The sequence below is a fragment of the Dromiciops gliroides genome, chromosome 4 (assembly GCF_019393635.1).
Source record: "Dromiciops gliroides isolate mDroGli1 chromosome 4, mDroGli1.pri, whole genome shotgun sequence".
NCBI classification, from domain to species: domain Eukaryota; kingdom Metazoa; phylum Chordata; class Mammalia; order Microbiotheria; family Microbiotheriidae; genus Dromiciops; species Dromiciops gliroides.
In genome coordinates this window covers 410,798,388-410,816,109 of record NC_057864.1, presented here as the reverse complement: position 1 = coordinate 410,816,109, position 17,722 = coordinate 410,798,388, and the positions used below count along the sequence as shown (strand labels likewise).

Sequence of the window (17,722 nt, the reverse complement as noted above, 5' to 3'; positions counted from 1 at the left end):
GTACCTAGACTGAGAGTTAAAATCCTTCATCTATTCTAAGAAGTTTTTAGTGTCATCAGAATTCTAGGTCTGCACTTCCAATGGTTTTCACTTTTGTTTGCCTTTTGAATAGTGTGGCTCAGGTACAGCATAACAAAACTATATTGGCATGGCAAAAATATATTTCCTGATGGAGCTGGAAGATGTACTTTGTTCTCTATATCAACAGTGGCATGGTTCCAACTCTACTGGCATACACTTGGGTCTGTATAGTTCACAAGGGCATTTGACCTGGAGTGAGGAAGAAATAGGACTGGACATGGATAAGGGATATATTTCTATGACCACAGCTCTCCAAGTGACCATAGATTCCAATCACCCCTTGTATTTTGCTCCTCATAGAAAAATGCGTCCATGTCATAAAGCTAGGGCCAGTGGTGACTGAGTAGTTCTATGTATCATCTTGGCATAATTTTCAAAGAATATGGAAGTGAATAGCACCTGTCCTCCTTTACCAAGAAGTCACAGTAATAACATACTCTTCAATATTAGTAAACCCTGTGAGGTTCTACCAAGAAGACAGAATATTTTTAAAAAGCAAAGCATGGTGCTGGTAGAGGGGTGTAAATTATCAATCAGTTAACAAGCATTTATTAAACACCTACTAGTGCCAGACATGGTACTGGCTGCTTTAGATATTGAGAAAAAAGTAAATAATCATTGTTCTCTAGAAGCATACATCCTATTGGTTCACTAATGGTGATTATTCTGGAAAACTACAACCAAGAATAATAATTAGAGCCTCATTGTAATGTTTCCTTTAGTTGTTTTTTCTTTGTTTCTTTGGGGTTTTTTTTGCAGGGCAATGAAGGTTAAGTGACTTTCCCAGGGTCACACAGCTAGTAAGTGTCAAGTGTCTGAGGCTGGATTTGAAGTCAGGTCCTCCTGAATCCAGGGTCAGTGCTTTATCCACTGTGCCACCTAGCTGCACTCCTTTAGTTGTTAACAACCTGTATGAATCCCACTAGCTTATTTTCCCCTTCTTAGCCAAAACTCAGTAACAGAGAGCTATAACACAGGCTAAGAAGGCTCATTTGAAAATCATAAAGTGAAGGAAGAATTGGACATTTTCCAGTAAATTGGAGGCATTTAAACAGCAAAACTGGACAATTAAGTCCCAGAAGTATCAATCTTAGTGTCTAGTTTATTGACCTTGCCTGTCTACATCAACTGAATGAAAAAGGCAATCGCCAAAATTGAATTTTGTTTCATGGTTCAGGGTGGAAAAACTTAATTACATATCACTTTTCAAAATTTACCATCACATATGGCTAGGGGAATAACAATAAACAATTAACAGCAAAGAAGGATGTCAAACTGAAAAGAAAAAAATGCCTTCTGGGCTATGTTATGAATTATTTTTGTTCTTGGCTTGCTAATTAGAAAATCTTTTAATGGTTCCCCTTCGCTTAGTAAGACTCAGCCAAATTTTTCTGCCGTTGCCCTGTGTGGTCTTTCTATAGTACATGAAGCAGATTGTTGTTCCTGAAAGGCTATATAACATTGCTCATAATTAAATAGACAGCCATAAAACCATAAACATTAATCAACAGCTTGAGAACGCACTGGAGCCTTGAGTAAGCAGAGTCTAAAGGTGAAGGGTAAATTACTCGCTCCTGGTAATAAAATACAGAAGTAGTTTCCCTTGATCACTATAGTAATTTGCCATGAATTCCAACACAGCACTTAGCACATATGAGGCACTTAATAAATTCCTGTTGACTGACAGAGTCAATACATGAAGTCAATTGACACAAACGTGGAAGAATAATGTTGGGTGGTGAGTATGGACCAGTTTGGAGATTTTGAGGCCAAGAAAAGAAGAGCACCCTTACAAAGAATCATCCTAGAAATTCTCCTAAATTTTTACACAAAAAATAAAGTGTTGGAAGAGCACAGTAGGGAACATGAAAAGGGCCTCCTAAGATGATCAACAAGAGGAAATTGCTCCCTTGTACAATGTCTTTGAAAGAAGACTCCCTTTAGTACTCAGCTCACATTTATGTAGCACCTAAAGGTTTGCAAAGAGCTTTCCACATTATCCCTTTTAGTATTCACCACTCCTATGTAATGTAGATGTTATAGTTATCCCCATTTTATAGATGAGAAAAATGAAGCTAAGTGACCTAGCCCAGGGGTCACAGGGATAAGAAATGGCTGAGGAAGGATTGGAACCCAGGTCTTTGAGACTTTGAGTCTAGTGCTTTTTCCACTGTTCTACCTGTCTGCCTTAATGTGCGTTGTCATTTCTTTCTTCCATAGATAAAGCCATATCCCATGATATTAGTAGCCCAAGGAAAGTATTTAACAAAGATATGGGTCCTTGAGGCAGCTAGGTGGTGCAGTGGATCAAGCACCAGCCCTGGATTCAGGAGGACATGAGTTCAAATCCAGCCTTATCTGACACTTGACACTTACTACCTGTGTGACCCTGGGCAAGTCACTTAACCCTCATTGCCCCACAAAACCAAACAGAAAGATATCAGTCCTTTACAAAAAGACTTTAAAAGTATAATGTGGATAAGGGGAAACATATCAAGATTACAGAGGCAGGAAGACAAAACATTGGAATAAGGGCTATACAGCTCACTGGGGATGGACAAAGTTAAATAGAATCTACAAATACTCTGAGTCTACTCCTCTGGAGCATTAGCCTCTGGACTTTGTACAAGAGGCACTTAATATTAGGTATTGTTAAACAGTCTTTATTCTGTTTTCCTAGCCTGACTCTTTTCTTTCCCAGCCTTGGTATTTCAGTTGGATAGGTAACATGGCAAAATAGCTGCTTTTAAATTCCCTCCTTGAAAATGATGCATGACCCTGCACTTTTTCTTTCCATCCTTTTCTGCAGGGTCAAGTGGAAGTGTGAATGTACATCAGTGAAAGCCCCTTCAAGGAGTCAGGAATGTGGACTTCTGCTTGCACTGGTCACAGTGATGATCAATCACCTTCACATAAGTTCCCCTGAAGGTATCCTACTATTCAAGGGTGTCCTAGGATGTGAGTTCAGGGGTTTAGATTCTGTCTAATGGGAAATGTCAGAATACATTTTGATTAATGGATTCATGCCATCCTTGTGAGGAATTCTGAGGTAATCATTCCATTCCTAGAAAGAATCACTTGGATTTTGAGAGGAGAAACAAGAGCAGTGGATCAGATCTGTGTTTTAATTGCTATAGGGAATTCCCAATGAAGAAATCTCGATCAATTCACATCAACACCTGCTCTAAAAGTTAAGGGACTTGCTCAGAGTCACATTGTCAGGACTTTATTTAACCCAGGTGTTTCTGATTTCCTGGCTGGATCTCTCCTATTCCAGATTGCACTGTCAGTTGGATGAATTACCTATATGTGTACACAACTCTGATTTAATCATGTAGAGAGCTCCTATAAAAAGGAAAGAAGAAGAGGAAGCTCTCACTACAAAAGCCGATAGGCAACTATTGCTCAATTTATATAGCCTGGATAGTTTCTTGGGACACTTAATCTGAGAGGTTCAGTGACTTTCTGAGTGACACAGAACCAGCATACATAGTGTAAAAAATAATAATTATTAATACTAATCTAACCTGGAAAAATTATATATAATTGGATTTATGAAAAATTATAAGTATATGAAAAATGATAAGTTTAGAGAAATTATAATTGGGCCGTAAATCCTGCCGTGGTCGCCATTCAAATGTAGAAATATTTTTGATGACTAGCCTAATTTGGGGGCTAAATTGACTGGGGTACTTAATCTGGGACTGTTGATTGACTGGCTATCTGACTTCGTTAATTTAATGTGGGCTGTTTATAAAGTTCCACCACAATGCTCGACTCCCTAATTGATAAACAAAATATTAAGAAGCCTCTTAACCAAATAATCAAAGCAGAGTTTATGAGATACTATTGAAAATTAAGAATACGGGGAAATAAAATGCACAACCTGACTGCATTGTGGCACTTCTCTTTCCACTGTGTCTCTTTGGAACTTCTTGAATACAATAAGGGCTTTAGCCGCCACTTGCCTTAGGGCACTCAGGTACTTTATTCTAACTCTGAGCCCCTTTCACTCTGTAAATCCCCTTGCTTCTAACTTTCCTCTCCTTACTGCCACTGCTGAACACCTGTGTTTCTCTCTCACTGACCTTCTGTCTGTTTGCTCCATCAGTCTGCCCTTCGGCCTCTCTTTTCCCTGCTCCTAGTCCTTCTTGTCTTCTCCTGCATCCTTGTAGCCCTGTCTCTAGTCCACCACGCTCCAACCTTTCTAATCTCATCAGCCGCCACTTGACCTCTTCTCTGCCTTGTCTAGTCCGTCCTCCTTCCGTCTAACCTCCAGGTCTATATATATCTTTCTTTTCTCCACTCAAATCTCGGGGCTTCCTGCTCCCCCACAGACCAAGCTAATAATGTGGCTGGTGCGGGGGAAGGGGTGCGCTCCAGCCTCACATGCCTCAGCACAGACTATCCAGGATCTTTTGGATAGCTCCGCTCAGGTCGGAGGGAGCTGGGGGCTTTTTCCCCCCCAGCTGTCTGACCTGGTGTCTTGCACAGCCCACGGGGCTTTCTGGCTCAGCTGAAGCAGAGGGGGGAGGGGCACTAGCCCCTCCCACACAGAAGAGACCCTGAGGGCCTAAGGCTTTCCAATCTCAGCCCAAAGGTAGGGTCCCCAAATCAAAATAAATTTCCACCATAGGATATATGGTTTGAAAGCAGGCTGTTCCAATTTCAAGGTTTCCTTTAAATCTGTAGGAGTTACTTGTGAAAGATCAGGACATTCAAATAAAAAGGTAGGAAACCCCTGCTGACTCCCTCTCCACATGTTTCTAAATTAGTAGAAGAAGAGGGTCCTCTTCCTGAAATTCTCAATTAAAATTAGAATGTCATCTAAAGATGCTTGGTACTTGAAATTCTCCCCAATGGAATATATTCTTCTTGAGAGTAGTGCTGCCTTCCACTAGAACTCCAGAAGGAGTTTAATAAATGCCTATCAAACTATGGTTGAATCAAAGTTTGGTGTACCATTATATTTCTAGCAGCTCTTCCCTAGGGTTTATTTAATACTTAAACCATATCTCTAGAACTCAAGTGTGATGCTTCTGATCTGATATTCAGAACATTCTAGAAGTGATGTGTTTGTACTTGATAAGACTTCCCTTATGCAGTTTACTAGCATTGTACAATTGTAAAATCTGACACTTGGTGAAGACATGGTATGTGCTAGGTAAAGCTCAGTAAAGGCTGAAGGGTTACATCCAAGGAAATTGACAAAATCAGTTAGCACATCTTTCTCCTTCCAGGAATGTCTGAAAGCAAACCACCAGATAGCTGTTATTGTGTGCCTATTGCATATCTCCTGGGCTGCTTTAGAAAAATATTAGAAATCCATAGCTAACATTTTATAAGGCTTTAAACTTCATGAAGTACTTTGAATTCTACATATTATCTCATTGGGTCCTCACAACAACTCAGTTGTATGATCAATAGCTAGTTATTATGTAGCATCTTAAGGTTTTCAAAGTGCTTTGCAAGTGTTATTTCATTTGATCGTCACAAGCACCCTCTTAGGCAGGTGTTATTACTATCACCATTTTACATATGAGGAAACTAAGGATGAGTGAGGTTGAGTGACTTGCCCAGGGTCACACAACTAATCCTACTTCTGATTCAGGTCTTCCTAACTCAAGTATAGTCTTCTTCTATCTGTACCATCTTGCTACCTTAAAAAGTATAGATTTTTATAATAATAATAACTTACAATAATCCATTTTTTCCTCCTGTTTATTTCGGGACTACTTCATTCTTCATTTGAGAAAGCATATAATGATATAGACTGATTAACTGTTAAAGAGAACTCACGGATGAGATAAATCCTTCTACTAATAAGGATGGACACCTTCACCCCATCTTAGCTCATTACTTAGACTACTGAGTAGTTAAGTGACTTAACAAGGATCACATAGCCAGTATATATGTATATGTATAAGACGTAAAACTTGAACCTAGATCTTTGTGTGTGTACATGTGTATATGTAGATTTATATGTTTCATTCAAATATATCATCCTAGTTTGGATAATAGACATTTTCCATCTACTTTGTTTTTCCTATATGAATGGTTATGCCAAACTTTTGATAGTGATTACGAATCTTCATTGTCAAAAGGATGACCTAGATTCATGAGATAGTAGATTCATCTGAGTATTTTGAGTTTGATACCCCCCATATATATATATATATATATATATATATATAACAATTTAATGGTTGCAAAGCACTTTCCTCAAAACTACCATATAAGGTAATATCATTAACTCCATCTTACAAATGAGGAAATCAAGGCTCAGAAAAGTGACAGGTGGAATTTGAACCTAAATGTCCTGACTCCCCATCCAGAGCCCTTTTCACTGAACCAGAGTGCTTCTCTAAATAAAGAAATGCAGTTTGATTTCTCTCCTGTCCTTAACTCATATATTAAGTGGACACAAGTAGGCAGTTGGATTTAATTTAGTTGGCCATAGGTGTTAGCACTATATGTCTTACAGTACAGATGAACTGTATAAAGTGACAGTAATTTTGCTTATCAACCCAAAGGCTCTCTCCTACCCTGAAGATGCCTACAGTCTACACATGAAAACAGGGAGAATCAAGGTTTTCAGTGCTGATGTTTCAAAGATTAGTGTTGATCATATTTAATACAAATTTTGATGCGTTTGGTTTTGATATAACTATGTCTTCCCAATAAACAGGGTTATACTAATACTTTCCTTTGTATAAAAAATGCTATAAAAGCCAAACTACACTGGGAATTTTGGGACCCCCTATGTAAAACCCTGTGTAAATCCTAGTTATTACTACTTCAATTGCACTGCTTCTGAGATTGCTTGCAACTGCTTCTGCTTCTGCTGCCACGGCCACAGCCACTGCCACCACCACTACCATCACTGTTATCACTACCACTTTATAGATGAGGGCACTGAGACCCAGACAAATTGAGTGATATTCAAAGTTACATACATAGGTATCATCAGTAGTAGGAATAGATTGTGAGACATGGGAGACATTGGCATGGAACTTCCCAGCATGGCATCCCTGCATCAAAGAAGGAGCTGAGCAAAGCGGAATCACAGTAGCTCAAAAGAAATGTGATATGTGCCAATTTAGAGACATCTCCACCTCAAATGAGGACTATGTGTGCCTAACCTGTGGTAAAGCTTTCTGACCTCAGACTGGTCTTATCAGCCACACTCAGACATACTGTATCTTGAACCCAACGTAGTGACATCATTTTGATCCTCTTGGAGAATGAAAGACAACAACCAGGCAACAAGCCACAGGATCATTTTGTTGTTGTTCAGTCATGGCTGACTTTGTAACCACATGGACAAAATTCATGGGGTTTTCTTGGCAAAGATGTTGGAGTAATTTGATATTTCTTTCTCTACTGTGTCCCCAGTTTACAGATGAGGAACTGAAGCAAATAGGGTCACAAAGCTAGTAGGTTCCTGGGGTCAGATTTGAACTCAGATCTTCCTGATTTCAGACCGAGTGTTCTATCTACTATACCTCCTAGCTTCTCCTACAGGATTTAGGAAGTAGAATGGTACAGTGAAAAAAGCACTGGGCTATGAGTCAGGAGAGAACTGTACTTGGATCATAATTTTGTCACCATTTGTGTGACTAAGGGCAAATCACTTAAATTTTCTGTGTGGGGCAGCTAGGTGGTGCAGTGGATAAAGCACTGACCCTGGATTCAGGAGGACCTGGGTTCAAATCCAGCCGCAGACACTTGACACTTTACTAGCTGTGTCACCCTGGGCAAGTCACTTAACCCTCATTGCCCCGCAAAAAAAAAAAAAAAAAAAGAAAAGAAATTCTGTGTTCAGTTTCATAATCTAAAATGGTGGTGGTGGTAATAGTAATGGTAGTAGCAGCAGCAGCAACAGCAGAATAATACAGTAGTAAAAGCTAAGATTTAGACAGGGTTTTACATAGGTGGTACCAAAACTCCCAGTGTTGTTTTAGGCTTTTATATATGTTTTAATAAAGGAAAATACTTCATATAATTCCTGCCTTCTAGGGTTATTGTAAGGATCAAATTAAATAACGCATTTACAGTTCTCAGAAAATCTTAAATTTAATATAAATGTCAGTTATCATTACTTTTCAAGATCAGATAGATGGTCAAGTGACAGAAGCAAGATTTTATCTAGAACACTATTAAATGTATCAAAATTATATTAAAAATAAAATGTTATAATTCTTATAAAACTACATATTACCAAGGCTAATCTTTGTGTGGGACATTTGAAATTGTTATCAATCATTTCTATATTCATGGGAATAGGTGTCATACTTTCTCAAGAACAGATTTTAATTGAAAGATAACAAGAGGGGCAGGTAGGTGATGCAATGGATAGAGCATTGGCCCTGGACTCAGGAGGATCTGTGTTCATACCTGACCTTACTATCTGTGTGACCCTTTAGTCACTTAACCCTTATTACCTGCCCAAAAAAAGAGAGAGGAGGAGGAGAAGGAGGAGAAGGAGACAATGGCTCTGGAGACCTGAAGTGGGAAGGGACTACCCTAAAGTGGGTAAAAGAGCTTCCTAACTGAGTAGATACAGACCGAAGTCAAACAACTGCTTCTTGATTTTGTCCAGGGTGGAAATTGCTTATGATGTATTTTAAAGCAAACCAGTAATCAAAGATGTCAGGAAAAACACCTGCTATAGCCGTACCCCCTCAGGTATGCATAGTCACAGTGTGCGGCCATCCTGAGTTTAGTGCAGTTCCTTTGTCACCAGTTCTGTCTCCCTTTTCCACAGATGAACCAGAGAGGATGTGGAGAACATTGTCCCTATTAGGGTCCAGAAGTTTCCATTATTGGAATCCTCCCCCAATCAAAGAGAACTAAAGTAACTGAGAATTAGAGAAACAGTGAAGCTTTAGCAGATAAAGCAATGGATTTAAATTTAAGAGGACCTCAGTTTAAATTCTTCTTCAGGAGATACACTGGCAAGTGGTTTAACCTCCCAGTCTCATTTTCTCCATATGGAAAACTTCTTACTTCATAGGATTGTTGTAAGAATTAAATGAGGAGATATCTATATCTCACATATACACACATATAATACATAAATGTGTGTATATAAAATATTGTATGTCATAGATATGTGTATATAGGTAATATATCACCTCACTTAATTATTTCATATATAACATATACAATATAATATATACATGTAATATACACAAACACACACATATAAACATGTATACACAAAATTTTATATGTACCCTACATATATGTAGCATATCACCACATTTAATTATATCTTATTAATATTACATATAATACATACATGCACCATTAACAAATATTATACATGCAAACATATATCAATACTTGTATGCACACACATATAGATATGCATATGTATATATTACACATATCATACACATGTGTATTACATGCATTTATGAACATATACAATTATATATGTATGTCTGTATACATGTACACACTATATCTATATCTTTATCTTCTATATCACTCTCCTATGGGATAAGATGCATAGAATCTATGACAGCCATTTTAATGGCTCTGCTTCATGACAAATTGAACTTCCAAGTAGTTACTGCATGCTCAGAAGTCTGCTCCAGATAAACAGGCCATTATTATGAACAGGTAAGGGTCATTTGAACTAGTGGGTAAAGATTTACAGGAATTTTGTAACTGAGTTTCTTCACGTGACCCTCATTTGATGCCACCATTCCTATTCACTATTTTCCTGTAGCTAGCTTCCTCTTCATAGCTAAATTCCTTGAGAAAACTGCCTACAATTTGTGTCTCTACTTGCTCTTCTCTCATTTGATTGGAATCCTCTGCAATCTGGATTTTATCATGGACTAAAACTGCTCTCCCTTAAATTTCCAGTAATTTCTTAATGACCAAATCTAGTGGCCTTTTCTCAATCTGTACCCTTCTGTGGAGATGTAGCCTTTGACACTGTTAATCATCCTTTGCTCTTGGATGCCCTCTCCTCTCTAGGTTTGTGTGACATTATTCTTTCTGGGTTCTTCAACTCCTGCACCTTCTCTGTCTCTTTTCCCAGGATCTTCATTCAGATCAGGCCCAATCATCATCAATGTCCTCCAGGGATCTATCCTTGATTCCCTTTTCTTAATCTCCACTTATTCAACCATCTTCTACTTTTCTTTTTATTCAGTCTTTTACCTTAAAGTGTTCTCTTCAGGTCCTTACTTCTTAATCATCCCTAATCTTCACCATATCTCCATGACCTTCCTTGATCTTGCTCTTCATCTTCCAACTTTACTTCACAGAAGCCAAAAGTAGAATCTGAATTTTGAGATTTTTCTTGAAATTGTCCTCAATTTTCCCCAAATTTCCTCAAATTTGTCCTTACCAAGTTCAAACTCCATCCTTCTTGACAAATCCAAACCCCTCTGAATCACCTAATATAGTTTACTTTTTCTCATATTCATTCATCTTCATTTTTTGAGTCCTTTTCCCTTTTCTCACAAATTTCTCCTATAGAAGCCAGAAACAATTAGAATATACTTTCTCAGTTAGAAACATCCTTAAAATATTGTACATAAAATCAAAACATTGCCTCCTTACAGAGCAACATAGGGCTTAGGTAGCTAATAGGAATTGTTTTGTTAAAAAAAAGTGTTTGATATTACCTTAAGAATACTAATATTACCTTAAGTGTATAAGAATTAGCATTTGTCCTTCAGCATCCTTTATATCAAGGTAGAGTGACAGAGAAAGAGAAAACTTTAGTGAAGAGTAACCTTCCTCACTTCCTTCATCCCTATGACTTTCCACGGGTAGCTCTTGGTAGTTCCAATGGAATGCCTTTCTTAACACCATCTCCCTGGCAACCAGTAAATGAATTGCCCCTTCTACAACATCTGCAATAAGTGAGAAAAAACAACCTATCCCTGCATCAACGACCAAGATGCTTTCCCACCTGCCTTCTTCAGTCTAATCTTCAAACTCAGACGTTTAGTTAGATTGGAAACAAGCCAAAAATATGGTAGCAAGGTAGTATTGATGGTTTTTAAAGACTGACATAGGCCTAGAAAATTCCTATGGGGAATGGAATATTACAGGCTTGGAGAAATCACATAGTATGCTTTCCTCACTCCTTCCCATTTTGATGTAGTTAAAAATCAAGTTAAGATGAATATCTGGGTCATCTTCAGTGGGAAAGTAACAAAAGTGGGGAGGCCATATTTATGTGGAAAGGAGCATGTAGCCTTTGACACTGTTAATCATCCTTTGCTCTTGGATGCCCTCTCCTCTCTAGGTTTGTGTGACATTATTCTTTCTGGGTTCTTTCCCATCCCTAGTCCCAACTCTTTGTCTTGGAGATAGCAGTGGCAGTAATGGTGATGAAGGATGTTTCTAATAAATTGTATGTATAAACCTATCATTTGTGTGTGTGTGTGTGTGTGTGTGTGTGTGTGTGTGTGTGTGTGTGAGGCAATTGGGGTTAAGTGACTTGCCCAGGGTCACACAGCTAGTAAGTGTTAAGTGTCTGAGGCCGGATTTGAATTCAGGTATTCCTGACTCCAGGGCCGGTGCTCTATCCACTGTGCCACCTAGCTGCCCCCAAATTTAATGGGGTTTTTTTGGTTTGTTTTTGTTTTTTGGGTGGGGCAATGAGGGTTAAGTGACTTGCCCAGGGTCGCACAGCTAGTAAGTGTCAAGTGTCTGAGTAAACCTATCATTTTTAAGCAACTGTTTGTGCAACTACCCTATCCCCTTCATTCCCAAGGTACTACCAGCCTCGGTTCACTGCAATAGCACCCAGGGGCCTCAAACCATGCGGCCTGAGCCAATGATTTCTATTAGTCATATCTTCTGGAGAGCTCTACTTGGAACTTGAAGTTGGCAAATATAATAACAACTGGCATTTACATAGCTCTTCATATACATTACAAAATAGCAAAATTGGAGGGGATCCCAATGGCCATTTAGTACAACCAATACCTAAACAAACAGTCATCCAGTTTTTGCTTAAATTTCTCCATTAAAAATAAATAAATGAATTCATGAATGGATGGGTGAATGAATAATAAATGAATGAATAAATAGGTAAGCAAGCAAGCAAGTAAATAAGCAAGCAGATAAATTAATGAATGATTGAATAAACAAACAAATAATTAATTAAATGGTTGCATGAATGAACGAATGAATGATTTTCTCCATTAAGGGATGGTTCACTACTGGCCACAGAAGTCCATTCCTTTGTGGCATAACTCTAAGGATTAGAAAGTTTTTCCTTATGTGAAGTCTACATGTGTCTTTTTGCAATGTCTGTCCATTGTTCATTATGCTCTCTTAGGTCAAGCAGAAAAAGATTAATTCCCTTTCCACATGACAGTCTTTCAGATACTTGAAGACAGCCATCATGTTCCCTGTTAACCAAGTTCTTTCAACTTATACTGGTATGCCATCCCTCCGAAGCTCTCCTTCTTATCAATGTCCTTCCTAAAAGTATGGTACTGAGGACCAAACACAAATCTTCAGAAATGGTATCTGATAGGACAAATTATAGTGTTGCTGTTATTTCCCTAGTCCTGACATGAAACCAGCACAGTTTGATATGACATTAATTTTCTTAACCACTATATTACATTGATTCATGTTGAGCTTTTATTCCATTGAAATTGTAGTATCTCCACCCCACCCCCCCTTTACAGGAACTGCCAAGGAAAGTTGTTTATCCTTTGTTTTCTGCAGCGTTGTTGTGAGGATTAAATGAGATAATATTTGTAAAAGCACTTACCATAGTGTCCTGCACATAGTAAGCTCTATATCAATTCTTATCTCCTATCCTTTTCCCCTAATTCATTTGCTTCATGCAATGAACTGTGACATAGGTATTATAGGTGTTATTATCTCCATTTTACAGATGTGGAAACAGGTTCAGAGAGATACATTACTTGTTCATACATTTAAAAATATTCTGAGAAGGGATCCATAGGCTTCACCTGACAAGGCAAAAGGAAGCCTCCTAGTAATTTCCTGAAGGCCATCTATTGAATGCAAATATGTCTAATACCTTTTCACAAATTTTTTTCAGTCCTGTTGGTGATTAAGCAGCTACTTACTGCATCATTGTGAACCTCTTCCCTAGCTTTTTTTATATCTTTTGTGCTAATGTTAAAAATGTTGCTCTTGTTGGGGCAGCTAGATGGCGCAGTGGATAGAGCACCGGCCCTGAAGTCAGGAGTACCTGAGTTCAAATCCAACCTCAGACACTTAACACTTACTAGCTGTGTGACCCTGGGCAAGTCACTTAACCCCAATTGCCTCACTAAAAAAAAAAAAAAAATGTTGCTCTTGTCATCTTGTCATCCTAAGCATGATCTTCTTCTTCTTCTTCTTCTTCTTCTTCTTCTTCTTCTTCTTCTTCTTCTTCTTCTTCTTCTTCTTCTCCTTCTCCTCCTCCTCCTCCTCCTCCTTCCTTCTTCTTCAAACACATCAGATGTCTCCATTACTAGTTTATCTAATTTTATACTAAATGTCATCTTACTTCTTTGCTCTGAATAATGGTCTCCAACTTTTGCACCAGTGAGAAACAATATACATGGCTGAGCTTGAAAGCAAAACTACTGCAGTAAGTCAAGAACATGTTGGCACTCGTGCCCAATAGCAAAGTTAGTCTGACCCTTTTAGCCATGCTATTCATAGGTCCCCTCTCATACCCAGTAGCAATGTTAGTCTATCCTTTTTGGCAACTCATTTGAAATCTAAGGAATGTTCAATTATGGGTGGATTTGTCTGGGTATAAACTGCAGAAATGGGCTCGTCCATTTCCTTTAATATAGTTTGGAGCAGAGCACGCAGACAATATCAAAGTAAAATAGCTTGAATCACTATTATGCCTAGATATTCTCCTAGATTATGATAATGACATGCCGAATTCATTGTATTAACCCCTTTCTAATTATCCATCTTTTAGTAAAGAAAAAAGTCATATGATGACGGAAGATAAAAATCCAGGGATTATGTTAAAGCCATTGGTCTTTCGTGTAGATGAAAATACTCCTGAAGTAGTAAAAAATGTTCTACTAGAACGTGGTTGGAATAAATATAATGAAAATGTACAGGATGTAGGAGATTGGAATCTGTATTGGCGGACCTCAGCTTTCCGTATGATCGACCATAGCAATGTTAAGCCATGGCAACGCCTGAATCATCACCCGGGGACCACCAACCTTACCAGGAAGGACTACTTGGAAAGACATTTGAAGCACATGAAAGGGATTTTTGGAGCATCTCTTTATGCGTTCTCTCCTCTGACTTTTATCATGCCCAGTGACTATATTAAGTTTGTAGCTGAATATTCCAGGGAGAAAGAGGCCCTCGGCACCAAGCCAAGCTACTGGATATGCAAGCCAGCAGAACTATCTCGTGGGAGGGGCATAATAATTTTCAGTGACCTTAAAGACTTGATCTTTGATTGTGCAACAGTTGTGCAGAAATATATCTCAAACCCCTTCCTCATTGCTAGGTATAAATGTGACCTGCGCATTTATGTTTGTGTTCCTGGCTTCCGGCCTTTAACCATTTACCTCTATCAGGAAGGACTGGTACGGTTCGCCACTGAAAAATTTGATCTCAATAACCTGAAGAACAATTGTGCCCATCTAACCAACAGCAGCATCAATAAAACCGGGGCCTCCTACAAGAAGAATAAAGAAGGGGTCGGCCGAGGTTGTAAATGGACTCTGAGCAAGTTCTTTGCTTATCTTCGAAATCAGGATGTGGATGACCTGCTTCTATGGCAAAGAATAAACCACCTCGTGATACTCACAATTCTCTCCATTGCTCCCTCTGTCCCCTTTGCTTCCAATTGCTTTGAGCTCTTTGGCTTTGATATTTTGATTGATGACAAGTTCAAACCATGGCTGTTAGAAGTGAACGTTAGTCCTGGCTTGTCTTTAGACTGTTCTACTGATGTGTTGGTGAAGAGAAAGCTTATTCACGATATCATTGAATTAATGCATTTCAACCAGACTCATCTGAGGAAAACCAAAAAGGAACCTGGTAAGGCTTCAGGTCACTGGCCTCACATTTCCTGGACTGAAGGTGATAAAGATAGAGTTCGTGAAACTTCAAAGCATTGGTGCAAAATATCCTGGACAGAAGGTAAAAAAGATAGAGACCATGAAATTTCAGGGCAAAGGACAAACTTTTCTCATTTTGGACAAAAAAACAGAGTTCATGCATCATCTAGGTACATGTCTCATAACAAGGAGTCACACAACTCTTCCAATATTTTCTCTTCACTAGACTTCAAAGGCAAGGTCTATAACAGGAATTCATCTGCCTTACAGAAAAAAGTCAGAGGTTTTCCTAAAGAAACATTTTGTGCAAAATCACGAGAAAGGAAGGTTTCAAAAGACACTCTACCCTCAGCCTTTCCAAAGATAAGAAATAGACAGACTACATTCAAATCATTCCATCACTTCCCATCTTCTGAATCATATAAGAAGAAGAAAAACATCACTCCATATTTCCTGTCGGACAAGGGTACAAGGCCATGCTCCCACGTAGGTGATTTTGTTCTCATTTTCCCTTTCAATGAAGCTACTCTTGCAGCTACCGAGAATGGCCTGGATCTCAAAAAGGTCATCCATGAACTCCAGAAGCTTGTAAATAAGCAACCAAAACCAGAGGCAGAGGATAAAACTAAGAAAACGTGACAAGGGATTTAGATGATTTGGGGGCTATCTCTGAATGCAAGTCCCTGAAATCTCCATTTTTTCACATGAATCATGACAACACTGAGTTGCATTTGCTTTTTGGCTATTATTTAAAAGTATCAAAATCAGATGAAAGCATGAGCTCATTAGGTATGATAGTGTTTAAATTTTGATGGATTTAAATCACTTATTTTATTACATGTCTAAGGTTTTTCAGACCCTCTGGGAAAGAGGTGCCTACATGGATCTGGATGGGGCTTTCTGCAATGATCCCATGTAGTTTGTTTGTTTTTAAATAAAAGTGACTGATTAATGATTAAGCTAACATGTTAAAAGATCTTAGAAGAGATAAATAAGACTAAGAGATCAGGAATAAATATTTTATACTAGCCATATTTCAGGAGATCTTTTCATGTGACTCAATGACCAATTTTCTTCATTATAAATACTTCATAATGAATTCTTTCTAATGAATGCCCAATGCTACCACTACGTTGTGTTGGGTTTTTTTTGTTTGTTTTGTTTTGTTTTGTTTTGCTACCACTACATTGTGATGTTGGGTAAGTCATTTTTCCTTCCACCACTTTTCCCTAAGCAAATGATTATTGCAAAACTAAGGAAGAGAAGAAACTAAAAGATTCCCAGTCCCCAGCCTTACCAAAAATATGAAACAGATGGGTCATTTACCATTATATCCTATTACATCTCACATGAGAACAAATAGCATCTACATACTGAGGGCTAGGTGTGTTGTTTATACAATTTGATTGTAAACATTTATGCGTTAACTTATTCAACCACTATTTATTTAAGAGCTACCATTAGTAGCACTGTGCTGCGCCTTGTTAGAGATACAAATAGGGATAAGTCATGGTTTCTCCCCTTACAGAATGGACATTCTAACACAGGACATGAGACAAGCACAAAAAGCTATAATACAGTAAGTTATACAAGTGGAATATGAGAGATCGCAGAACCACAAGGGTGATAGGTTTAGAACTGGAAGAGACCTTAAAGATCACCTGATCCACCCATCTCATTTTACATACGAAGAAATGGATGCCCAGAGAGGAGACACAGCTCACCCCAAATCACACAAATAAATAGTAAAAGGCAGAATCTGAACCAAAGTCTGCAGACTCCAAATCCAGAGTTTTTACCAAACTAATGCAAGAGAAGAGAATACATTCTGTCCAGGGATAGAAGGAAGTGTTTATGAAAGAGCATATGAACTGGCCCTTGAAGGATAAGCAACAATTGGCGAGGTGAAGCTTTAGGACAGGAAAAGGGCTTTTGCAGATAGAGGGAATGTGAGTTCATGCATAGCACATGGGGAATGCTCCACAACGAGAAAGTAGTTGAGTTTGTCACAGGATTAAATACAGGAAATGAAGAGGTGTGAAAGACTGTACATGTAAATCAAGGTCATATCTTAGAGGGTCATGAACGCCAGGCTTTGTTCAATAGGTAATGAAGAACCATCGAAAAGGATATATGTAAAGGTGGCATGATTGTAACTATCTTGTAAGAAAATAAATGAGGCAGCAGCAGGTGAAATGGATTTAAAATGGAAGATAATTGCAATAATCCTAATGAAAGTTAATAAAGGGCTGGAGTATAATGGTGGCACTTGGAATAGGAAGGATGCAATTGTTGTTGTTTGTGCTTCATTCTTGAAGAGGACCAATGACATCAGAAGGGTAATGTCTTGACTTGCAAGTAAATAGGATTTAGGTGAGGCAAAGCTCTGCAGCCATCAACCTCACTTTCTCCTTCAGAGTCATCAGAGTCCAGTGGCAAGACATGGGTCAAGATGACTGGAGATGGCCCCAGACGCAGTGGGGAACTTTGGCCTTTTTTATTTTTAACTTTTTGTTTTGTTTTGTTTTGTTTGCAGGGCAATGAGGGTTAAGTGACTTGCCTAGGGTCACAGAACTAGTAAGTGTTAAGTA

At 38.5% G+C, this 17,722-nt stretch overlaps 2 protein-coding genes across 2 annotated transcripts in view; one reads left to right on the top strand and one right to left on the bottom strand.

Moving 5' to 3' along the window:
- Positions 1-13,693, bottom strand: part of LOC122755173 (biogenesis of lysosome-related organelles complex 1 subunit 2-like) — a 53,240-nt gene extending 39,547 nt beyond the window's left edge. Inside the window, exons 1-2 of the mRNA XM_044003514.1 lie at positions 13,595-13,693; positions 6,890-7,112 (exon numbers count right to left, since the gene is read on the bottom strand). Of these exons, the coding sequence (XP_043859449.1) occupies positions 6,890-7,112; positions 13,595-13,693 (322 nt within the window). The remainder of the gene's footprint in view (positions 1-6,889; positions 7,113-13,594) is intronic.
- A 343-nt stretch (positions 13,694-14,036) lies between these two features.
- Positions 14,037-15,770, top strand: TTLL2 (tubulin tyrosine ligase like 2). The gene has a single exon (XM_044003513.1). The coding sequence runs from the start codon at positions 14,040-14,042 to the stop codon at positions 15,768-15,770; it is 1,731 nt and encodes a 576-aa protein (XP_043859448.1). The 5' UTR covers positions 14,037-14,039.
- Positions 15,771-17,722: the final 1,952 nt, after the last annotated feature.

Coding starts and splice junctions, on each gene's coding strand:
- TTLL2 (XM_044003513.1), top strand. CDS start 14,040: ATGATGACGGAAGATAAAAATCCAGGGATTATGTTAAAGCCATTGGTC.